Below are 11086 nucleotides of genomic sequence, written 5' to 3'. Positions count from 1 at the left end.
TGCAGTCCCTTGGCCTGGTTGGCAATCAAGGCCTATCAGGGGGCCAGCCAGGGGAAGGGACCCTGGGAGGTTGGCCGGCCGGGGGGAGGGGCCTCAGGTGGTTGGCCAGCCAGCCCCATCCTTAATCAGGGTGAGAGAGGGCAGATGGGGGTGGAGCCGGCCAGGGGGAGGGGCCACAGGAGGTTGGGGGACCAATTGGGGCCCAGATCAGGATGATTGGCTGCCGCAGTGCACGTCATAATGACCTGTCATTCTGGTCGTTCACGATGTTCTGCTGTTTGGTTGCTGGGCTTTTATACATATAGGTAGTCAAAATATGGAAGCAACCTAAGTGTCTTCAATAGATTAATGGATAAAAAAGAAGAGGTGTTGCCCTAACTGGTTTGGCTCATTGGATAGAATGTCAGCCTGTGGACTCAAGGGTCCCAGGTTTGATTCTGGTCAAGGACATGTACCTTGGTTGTGGGCACATTCCTAGTAGGGGGTTTGCAGGAGGCAGCTGATCATTGTTTCTTGTCGATGTATCTAACTCTCTATTCCTCTCCCTTCCTCTCTGTAAAAAATCAATAAAATATATATTTTTAAAAAGAAGAGATGCATATATTCAGTTGAATATGACTCAGCCATAAAGAAGAATGAAAGCTTTCCATGTGCAACAACATAGATGGACCTAGAGAATATTATACTGAGTGAAATCAGTCAGACTAAGACAAATTCTAGGTGATTTCACTTATATGTGAAATCTAAAAAACAAACTTACAAAATAAATGAACAAGAACAGAAACAGACTCATAGATACAGAGAACATTTTGACATTTGGCAGATGGGATGGTAGTTTTGGGGATGAGTGGTAAAGGGGACAGGATTAAGAAGTACAAATTTGTAGTTAAAAATAGTCATGGGGATGTAAAGTACAGCACAGGGTATATATGGTTAATAATATTGCAATACCCTAGAATGGTGCCGGGTGGGTGGGTACTAGATTTATCAGGGTGATTAGTTAGCACATTATATAATATCTAATCACTGGGTTGTACATATGAAAGTAACATAATGTCAACTGTAATTAAAATTAAAATAATTGTTTAAAGTATTCATGAAATTTGCAGGCATTTTTAGAAAAGTATCTGAATATAAACTTTGGAAGAAATAATATAATACTAAATTTCTGGATTGTTTATAAGAGCATTGGTGACATCAGTCCAAAAATGATTGCTGACTATGTATCAAACAGAAAAATTTTAATATATTTTTAAATATTCTGAAAATTTGAAGATCAGTAAAAGTCCAAAGGATGAAATCACGACCTATTAAAATGACCAAAGGAAATATTCTATGCTGTAACATTAAGCTTTTAAGAGTCATTAAGTAGTCATATATTGAAATAATTTTTAGTATGTGTATCTTTTTGACATAGTAAAACCTAGGTCTATGTCAATATGTGCTGAAAAATAATGGGGTACAAGACAATAGGGGGGAAATGAGCCATTGACACTTAAGAAAAAAGCTGATAGAATACATGAGTCTCTGCATTCTTATCAAGGAAAAGAATAGATTAGTTTCCACTGCTTTCACTCAGTGTGTACGAGAAAAACTATGAACCAGTTCTAAATGAATAATCTAAACAAAATGCTCAAAATAATACATAAATTATGATATTCAGCAAAAGGTTGGAGATGGAGAATCAGATATAGATATACATACAAAGATAAAATAAAGAACTAACTCCTAGATTCCTCTCTAAGCAAAGAGCATTGGAAAATGTGTTTTTGTTTTGTTTTGCTTTGCTTTGCTTTCACAAAAGCTTTAATAAGTTACCACAGGGCTGGGCATTTCTTCACAGATGCTGTGTCACAGATTTCTGAGGAAGACCCCCATGGAGCTGGAAATGTTCGGACTCAATTTCTTCTGTCAAATGCACCTGGAAATTAGCCTCTCTACTCAAATTCTAAGAACAAGTCCAACAAATCATATCTAAGAAAACACACACACACACACACACACCTTTGCATCAATGAGTGAATGTACATGTATGTGTGTGTACACATGCTAATGCCACATGTGTAACAACAAAAATAATTTTATCATCATTACTCTCTAAAAATAAGTTCTAATATTAAAGATTTTCATTACTCTCACTGTGAAAACGGAGTACTTTAAGTTTTGTTGTAAATCAGTTTCTCTTGATAACCTTTTAAATACTCCCTTACCTGGGTCAGAAAGCTCTCTGGGGCCATGATTTGCATTTTATATTTTCCAAACAAAGTCACAAGTCACTAACAAATAGAGAATTTAAAGAGTTTTTCCAATTTGCAATGCATTCATCTAAGAATGCCCCAATCCTACATATATATGTAACTCTCCATCTCTTCGCACTTTGAATATTCTGTTGCCTAAACTAAATTCTTGAAGTAGAAAACTACACAAGCTTCTTGGAGGAAGTACATTTTCTGCTCAGATGATTTAAATGAATGTTTCCCTTGTCCTACTTGACAGGACATAAATTTCAGGACTATATAGAGAAAATAAAATATAATAATTTGAGAACTAAGAATATGAGAAATCTATACTTTGTAGGTACATCCCCAGGTGGAAAGATAAGAGCTGGTGATTTCTCTTCAACCAGTATTGCCTCTGGCATCCTTGATACAGTGATCTATATTAGGAAGACAGAACAATATGGAGAGGAATAGAATCCAGTCCCTGAAATGCTTAAATTTTGGGGTTGAAACAACTTTTCTGTATGGCTTTTTCAGGCTGATTTACTTGTGAATTATTCCTCCATAAGGGGGGAAATGTACCCCAGAGTAAAAGACTAAAGCCATTGATACAGAATGCAGACCCAAATACTAAAATCTGGTATCCTACCAAATCTTCCTCTGCCTTTCATACTTAGCCCGGAAGGCCTGTAACACATCTAAGCATCTTAACAGAACATTTCACCCCAGATTATTCCCATTTCATGTGATAAGCTTGGTGCAGAGATTCCTAGGGCTGGGAACGACTGACTTTGCAGGTCACGTTTGAAGGGTAGAAGCTGTGGGAGACCTATCACTCCTGCCGTGGCCACCCATTACTGTGATACTGTATCTCATTCTGATAGTTAACTTTTAGGTGTGGGCTGCCACGTTAAATTTGATGGAAGACACCCCAATGAATTGGTCAAAGCTCTTTAAGTAAAAACTATTTTGACTAACACTTTGTAGTTCTTAATCCCTTCACCTTTTTCACCTAGCTCCCCAACCCACGTGATTTCACTTATATGTGGAACCTAAAAATCAAAATAAATGAACAAACAAAATAGAAACCGACTCATAGGCTTGTTGGGCACACAGTGGGTTGGGAAATGACATGACTGCTTTAGTGTTCCTAAAGAGGTAGAAGGGGGCTACTCTGTATCTCTGTATCTATGAGTCTGTTTCTATTTTGTTGGTTCACTTATTTTGATTTTTAGATTCCACATATAAGTGAAATCATGTGGCATTTGTCTTTCTCTATCTGACCTTTAGTTCCAGGAATGGAAAGTACAGCATAGGGAATATAGTCAATAGTCTCTATTATAAAAACCCCTTGGCCCTAACACAATCACGCCATAACGACCAGAGGCTGCGTACACAGCAAGGTGCACGCGGGTGGGCAGGGCTGCATGTGCGGCAAGGCACGTGTGGGTGGACCAGGCTGCGTGTATGGCGAGGCATGCTTGGGTAGGTGGGGACTTGACTCTGGATCCCGCATCCCATCCTGATCGTCAGGAGGCAGTCTGGGTCCTGCCTCTGGCTCTGGTGCAATATCAAAGAGCTGGGCCTCTAGTATTGTAATAACTATGTATGGTGCCAGTTAGGTACATGAAATACCCAGGGGTCCATTTTGTAAAGTATATGATTGTCTAATCACTATGCTATACACCTGAAGTTAATATAAATAAGATTGAATGTAAACTATAGGTGAACAAAAACTCTATTAATTTGCTCATGTTAAGTGAGAAAGATCCCAGCTACCTGGCATGGATCTTCAAGGCCTTATTTATTTAATGCCCTATAAATGATGTCTGGGAGGAATAGGAGAGTCAAGCTACAGTGAAGCTGCATCACTGGAGGCTTGCTGGGCACACAGTAGGTTGGGAAATGACATGACCATCTTTTATTGTTCCTAAAGAGGTAGAAGAGGGCTGCTCACTGCTGGATAAGCAGGATTGTTTCCAAGATGGAAGAAGCAGACGGTAGAAAGGTGGATTTATTGGTGAGGTTGTTCCTAAACTCTGGGATGGAGATTGAATGTTCTTTTCTAGGTGCCATCATATTTTGTTGGAGAAAATATTTTTCCAATTTTATTGAGATTCAACTTATATACATTTACTGTGTAAGTTCAAGGTGAACAGCACAGTGGTTTGACTTACATATATTGTGAAATGATTACAATAATACATTTAGTTAGCATCCATCATCTCATATAGACACAATAAAAAGAGAAAGCAAAAAAGCCAACAATACTTCAATACTTCTCTTTGTGATGAGAACTCTCAGGATTTACTCTCCTAATAACTCACATATACTAGTATATCATACTTATACAGCAGTGCTAAATGTAGTTATCATCTCTAGTATTTATTTATCTTGTAACTGGAAGTTACTACATTTGACCACTTTCTTCTAATTTCCCCTCTCTTTACCTTTGCCTCTGGTAACCACAAATCTTATCTTTTCATGAGTTTGTTTGTTTTATTTTCCCCATGTAAATGAGATTATATGGTATTTGGCTTTATCTGGCTTATTTAACTTGGCATAATACCCTCAAGGTTCATCTGTGTTTTTACAACTGGCAGGATTTACTTGTTTGTGTGTTGTTGTTTTTTTATGGCTGAATAATATTCCAGTGTGTGTGTGTGTGTGTGTGTGTGAGAGAGAGAGAGAGAGAGAGAGAGAGAGAGAGAGAGAGAGAGAGAGAGAGAGAGAGAGAGAGAGAGAGAGAGAGAGAGAGAGAGAGAGAGAGAGAGAGAGAGAGAGAGAGAGAGAATGTATCATAAATTCTTTATCCATTTATCCATTAATGACACTTAAGCCTTTACCATGTCTTAGCTATTATAAATAATGCTGCAATGAACGTGGAGGTACAGATTTTTTTCAACTTAGTGTTTTCATAGGAAATATTTTTGAAAATTATTCCCAACTTCTCAAATGCCTACTAACAGAAGAATAGATAAATAAATTGTGGTATACTTTCATAATGAATGATTATACATCAAAGAACATTGGCTGGCATGAAAGTATCAGTTTAAACAACAAAAGTAGCATCTACTATATTTTATTTGTTTTATTGTTTTATATTATGGTACTAGAGGCCTGGTGCACAAAATTCATGCACAGGGTGGGGGAGGTGGGTATCCCAGAGCCCAGCCTGCACCCTCTCCAATTTTTAGGATTATTATTCCTAAAAATACTATGGTGTACTGGGATATAATTCATGAACAGTTTTAAAGAAGAGGAATGGGATATTGTTGCCTAAAGGCCAATATTTAAGAAGAAAATTTGACCAATCTTTCAATTCTATGACCCATAAAACACTGGAGAGTGACTTAGAACTTGTTTTATCTGACATTAGAGATAGCTTCTCTTAGAGTCTCCATCCAGAGAAGAAATGGAGGCATAGATCTTTCTCAGATGGAAGGGGAAAAGAGGATTATTTTGGCATTCCCAAATAGCCTATGTGGAAATGAGTTAGAAATATTCCCTTGGGAGTTGTTTCTTTAATAAATGTACCTCTCATCAGGACTCTGAACACATACTGAGGTTATAGCAACAAACTAATCATCAGACTGTGCTTACCACAAAAAGGAAGCTGTGGCTTAGGTAAGGAAATCCAGGGATTCACATTCAGCAAGGATGCTTTAAGAGTAACTCTTCTAGGGGATGTAAAGTACAGCTTATGGAATATAGTTGATAATATTGTAATAACTATTTATGGTTTCGGGTGGGTGCAAGACTTATTGAGGGGTCACTTCATAAGTTATATTAATGTCTAACTACTGTGCTGTACACTTAAAACTGAAATAATATTGAATGGTAACTGTAAATGAAAATTTTTTTTAAATGGAAAAAGAATAACTCTTCCACATGGCATGTGATTATTCTGTAAAGGATAAGAAAGCACTTAAGCCTTTTTTTAATGAGATGAAGAATTCAGGGGAAGGCAATTTTGGACAGGAGAACTCAATTTATATTAAATGGATGTAGGTTGAGAACATGAGCTTGGGGGGGCCATTAACCTGAATTTGAATTCCTGTATGCCAAATTTAATTGTGTGACCTTGGACAAATATTTCAACTCTTGAAGGTGAATTTTCTCATCTGAAGTATGTAAATAATACATTGTTTTCACTTTCTATTTATTTATTGACTGCATTTCACAATCATTAGGCATCTGTTACTACCATTCTGCTGAAATTGTTATGATCACCAAAGACCTATTTGCCAAAAACAATGGACACATTTAATTTTTTATCTTACCTGCCAATTCTGACATTACTTTTCACTATTAAACTACAGTACTACCTAATATTTTTAAATATGTCTTTCACTGGCTTTGTAATAACAGATCATCTTCATGGTCCTCTTATATTTCTGTCTACTTCTTTGTCCATCTCTTTTGATACCATTTTTCCCTATGTCCTAAAATGAAGGGTTTCCTAGGTTTACAACATTTCTCTCCACATATACTTTCTCATTTTAATTCATACCTAAGTAAATTTTTCCCGAGATTTGGCACATGGTATCATCTCTACTAATGAACAATATGGTTGGTAGGAGAGATGGGTAGAGAAGAGATCAATATGTTCTGGAAATGAGCACCACTTTAGGGGATATTGTCAATGACAAAAAAGGTCAATGTAAACACTGAAGTAGCAAATACCCTGGGGCAGTGGTCGGCAAACTGCTGCTCGCGAACCACATGTGGCTCTTTGGCCCCTTGAGTATGGCTCTTCCACAAAATACCACTTGCGGGCGCATGTACAGTGCGATTGAAACTTCGTGACCCATGCGCAGAAGTCGGTATTTTGTGCAAGAGCCACACTCAAGAGGCCAAAGAGCCGCATGTGGCTTGCGAGCCACCATTTGCTGAGCCGCAGTTTGCCGACCACTGGTCTGGGGGAACTGATGTCTGTCAACTGACTGTATTCACTGAACCACAACTGATGTCAATCACTTAAAAGCTGCGGTATTTCAGATTTATTTTTTCCTAAGGGCGCACACATTCTCAGGCAATAGGTAATTGCATGAATGGAGTGGGGCAGGATACACTGATTTATGGAGTGCTTATAGATTATCCAGAAGTAAAGGGAAGATATTCCTGTTTTCTCATCATGATCCTCATGTGCCCTCTTCTCTTTTCCTTATTCTTCAACTTCTTATGTATTTGTAACTGGTTTCTGGAATAGTTTTTCCACCTCTAGTCAGCATGGCAAGTTGAATGATGTATCTGTGTGACTCCCAGAAACTATGGAGGACTAAGGGCTAGCTGCTTTCTGAGATTCAGCCCACATAAGACCCTCAGAGTGGGATGAGGGGATAGCAAATTCCTGTCATCCCTGCATCCCTGATGGAGACTCTATGCTTGCCGGATGCTATTGAGAAATTCTACTGTCACTAATGTCACACACCACATATTAAGAGACTCTCAAAACTGGGCAGCTATTCCCCCTGGCATATTTGGGATATGCGGGCAGTTCCTGGCACTGACAAATTGCCATAATCAAATGTCAATGTGGCTCCTGCTAGGGACTGCAGATAGCAAATAAGATACTCTTTTCTAACTTAGGTCAATCAAAAATATTAGGGAATCAAAATAATTCTAGCCAAAGGGATTATCACATAGTTTTGATACCTAAACCCTCTTCAGCTCAAATTCCAAAACCCATAGATCTGACTTTTATAACAGCATGTAGTGATAACAAGTCTGGATTTTCCCCTGCTTCCTCCATCTGGTCCACTTCCTGGCAACAGCTGGTCCAAAGAGGTCATTTGTCCCCGTCCCATATAATACATTGTGGCATTCATTTATCTATTCTCTATCTTTTCATTTCACGTGTTTTATTGGAAAGGCAATGTTAGAAGGTTAAGGGTTACAATGTTAGCAGGTAGGGGTTACAATTTATGATGATATACATATCACTTCTGCGCAGAGGTAGAAAAGTGTTGTCAAGCTGAGCCCCATATTAGCTGTGGTTCAGTGGATCTAGCCAGACGGCAGACATCAGTTCCCCCAGAGTATTTGCTACTTCAGTGCCTATACTGACCTTTTTGTCATTGACAATATCCCCTAAAGAGGTGGTCATTTTCAAAACATATTGATCTTTTCTCTACCCATCTCTCCTACCAACCACATAGTTCATTAGGAGAGAGGATACCATGTGCCAAATCTCGAGAAAAAATTTATTCTTGTTTTCAAAGATTTTTATTAAATGGAAGTGGTGCAAAGATTGTTATCACCGTATTCTTCCTGAATTCCTCTTCAAAGGAACCAGTAGTGATGCTTTTGAGAGAAAACAATATTTAAAAGACTGTGGACACATATAGATTCCACTGAATTTGGAAGAAACTAATATTTTTCTTGTGGTTATTTTTAATTGTTATCATAATCAACTTGCCAAAAATTGTTGGTTATATACAAATAATGCTCATTTGATTTGATAAGATCATAATTATAAAGAAGTCCTACTTTAAAGTTCCCTATAAAAGTCAAATTTAAGTTTATAAATATATATCAAAGGCGGGAAAAAAGGAGACATATGTAATACTCTTTGTAATACTGTAAGCAATAAAACAATAAATAAATAAATAATAAATAAATAAATATAAACTTTCTAGATTCATGAATATTAGAATACCCATCTAATTGTCTCCATCAGCAATGTAGTTTTACATCTGAGTCTTAATCTTCTTGCCAGAGCTGCTTGTGTAAAGTATATGCATTCAATCATTAAATTCTGGTATTGCTTTAGCCTTTCAGATATACATTTTTCTTAAAATATCAAGCTTCTGGCACCTGAGGAGACTTTTGTTGAGGAGTCTGTCTTCATTTTAATGGGTTTTTTTTGTTTGTTTTAGGAGCTTTCAACTCCTGTTTTTTCCTGTTTTAAACTTTGCCTCTGGTGCTGCAGGTCTCACACCCTGAGTCCCAATTCCACTGAGTAATCACACCCTTCTAAAATCAATTTATCAACTCTGCCCACTTGTTCTGATTTCTCTGGAATCTCACAAGTCATTTGAGATGGACATACCAATAACAATATTTCTTAAACCTTTTTACAGAGACAGACTCATTTCGGTTGATTAATTCCTTTCCTTAGCGATTAAGCCTGAAACAAATGTCTGATTGATTTCAAGAAAGAAAATAGGAATTGGTTCAAATTGGAAAGAAATACATCAACGTTCTAAAGGAAAGATAATAAGAAAGGGAATGAGATACTGAAGACAGTGACATAGAGCCAAAGGAATTATTTTGGGGACTAGAAGTAGAGACTAGAAACAGATGTAAATCGTGTGAATGACAGAATAAAGGTTGGATGCTGAAGAGTAAGTTGTTAACATTCATTACTGTGATTAATATTACTTTTGTTCTTTATTCCAGGCAAAGGCTTTGTGAATACAGACATAATTAAGAGTGAGATAATTCACAAAATCTTGTACATTAGGAAGGGAAATATCACCTGACAATGTGCTACAAGAAGATGGAGAGTAAGAAATTATGCTAAGTATTTAAAGGTCAGATCCCCTGAAAAAACTCTTCTCCACTTGTAAAACCTACCATGTGGTCCAACAACAGTGCTGCTCCCTTCCTGCTGACTGGCTTCCTGGGCTCAGAGGCAATTCACCACTGGATCTCTATCCCTTTCTTTATCATTTACCTCTCCATTCTTCTTGGCAATGGCATGCTTCTTGTCCTTATTCAGAGTGACCACAATCTTCATGAGCCCATGTACTACTTCCTGGCTATGCTGGCAAGTACAGACCTTGGGATGATACTAACTACAATGCCCACAGTCCTGAGTGTCCTGTTGTGGGACCGGAGGGAAATTGCTCAGCATTCCTGTTTTACCCAATCCTACTTCATTCATTCCCTGGCCATTGTAGAATCAGGTGTCTTGCTTGCTATGGCATATGATCGTTTCATTGCTATCCGATATCCTCTGAGTTACAACTCCATTCTCATCAATTCCCTGGTGATGAAGATAGGACTTGGGGTACTGATGAGGGGCTTTGTGTCCATTGTACCCCCAATTCTGCCACTCTATTGGTTCCCATATTGCCGCTCCCATGTTCTTTCCCATGCCTTCTGCCTCCACCAAGATGTTATGAAACTCGCCTGTGCTGATATTACATTTAATCGTATATACCCAGTTATTCTGGTTGCTTTGACTTTCTTCCTAGATGCTATGATTATCCTCTTCTCTTATATCCTAATCCTTAAAACAGTTCTGGGCATTGCTTCTATAGAAGAGCGAGCTAAGGCCCTCAACACCTGTGTCTCCCATATTAGTTGTGTCCTAGTCTTTTACATCACTGTGATTGGCCTGACTTTCATCCACAGGTTTGGCAAACATGCCCCACATGTGGTCCACATTACTATGAGCTATGTCTACTTTCTCTTTCCTCCATTCATGAACCCCATTATATACAGTGTCAAAACCAAGCAGATTCAGAGAAGCATCATTCGTCTGTTTTCTGGGCACAGTAGGGTTTGAGCCTTCATTTCAGAATCTTGAACTCTGTAGGATTTTTTGCCCTTTTCCATTATTGGAAGGGTTTTCTTTTCTTTTTTTTTCAGAGTTTAATGAGATTTTAATTATTACATAAAGCTTAAAGTATACTTGAATATATATGTATATATATGTGTGTATATATATATATATATAATATTAAGCCTGCTAGAGGCCCGGTGCACAAAAATTTGTGCACTTTGGGGGTCCTTCAGCCCAGCCTATGCCCTCTTACAGTGTGGGAACCCTCAGAGGATGTCCACCCCAGTGGAGACCCTCACCCCATGGAGGTTTGTCCAGCCTGGGTGAGGGGCTGCTGGCTGTTTTCAGGCTG

General features: G+C 38.2%; 1 protein-coding gene and 1 long non-coding RNA gene across 2 annotated transcripts in view; one reads left to right on the top strand and one right to left on the bottom strand.

Annotated features, from left to right (window-relative positions):
- Positions 1–9801: 9801 nt before the first annotated feature.
- Positions 9802–10737, top strand: LOC102756914 (olfactory receptor 51B4). The gene has a single exon (XM_006756148.1). It carries the CDS (start codon positions 9802–9804, stop codon positions 10735–10737), a length of 936 nt encoding a protein of 311 aa, XP_006756211.1.
- Positions 10738–11057: 320 nt separating this feature from the next.
- Positions 11058–11086, bottom strand: part of LOC107181895 — a 23643-nt gene continuing 23614 nt past the window's right edge. The window contains exon 4 of the long non-coding RNA XR_001512603.1: positions 11058–11068. This is a non-coding gene — a long non-coding RNA (uncharacterized LOC107181895). The remainder of the gene's footprint in view (positions 11069–11086) is intronic.

The sequence above is a fragment of the Myotis davidii genome, unplaced genomic scaffold, assembly GCF_000327345.1.
Source record: "Myotis davidii unplaced genomic scaffold, ASM32734v1 scaffold694, whole genome shotgun sequence".
NCBI lineage: Eukaryota > Metazoa > Chordata > Mammalia > Chiroptera > Vespertilionidae > Myotis > Myotis davidii.
The sequence above is the reverse complement of the archived record's forward strand: the minus strand, read 5'-3'. Positions and strand labels throughout refer to the sequence as shown.

Coding starts and splice junctions, on each gene's coding strand:
- LOC102756914 (XM_006756148.1), top strand. CDS start 9,802: ATGTGGTCCAACAACAGTGCTGCTCCCTTCCTGCTGACTGGCTTCCTG.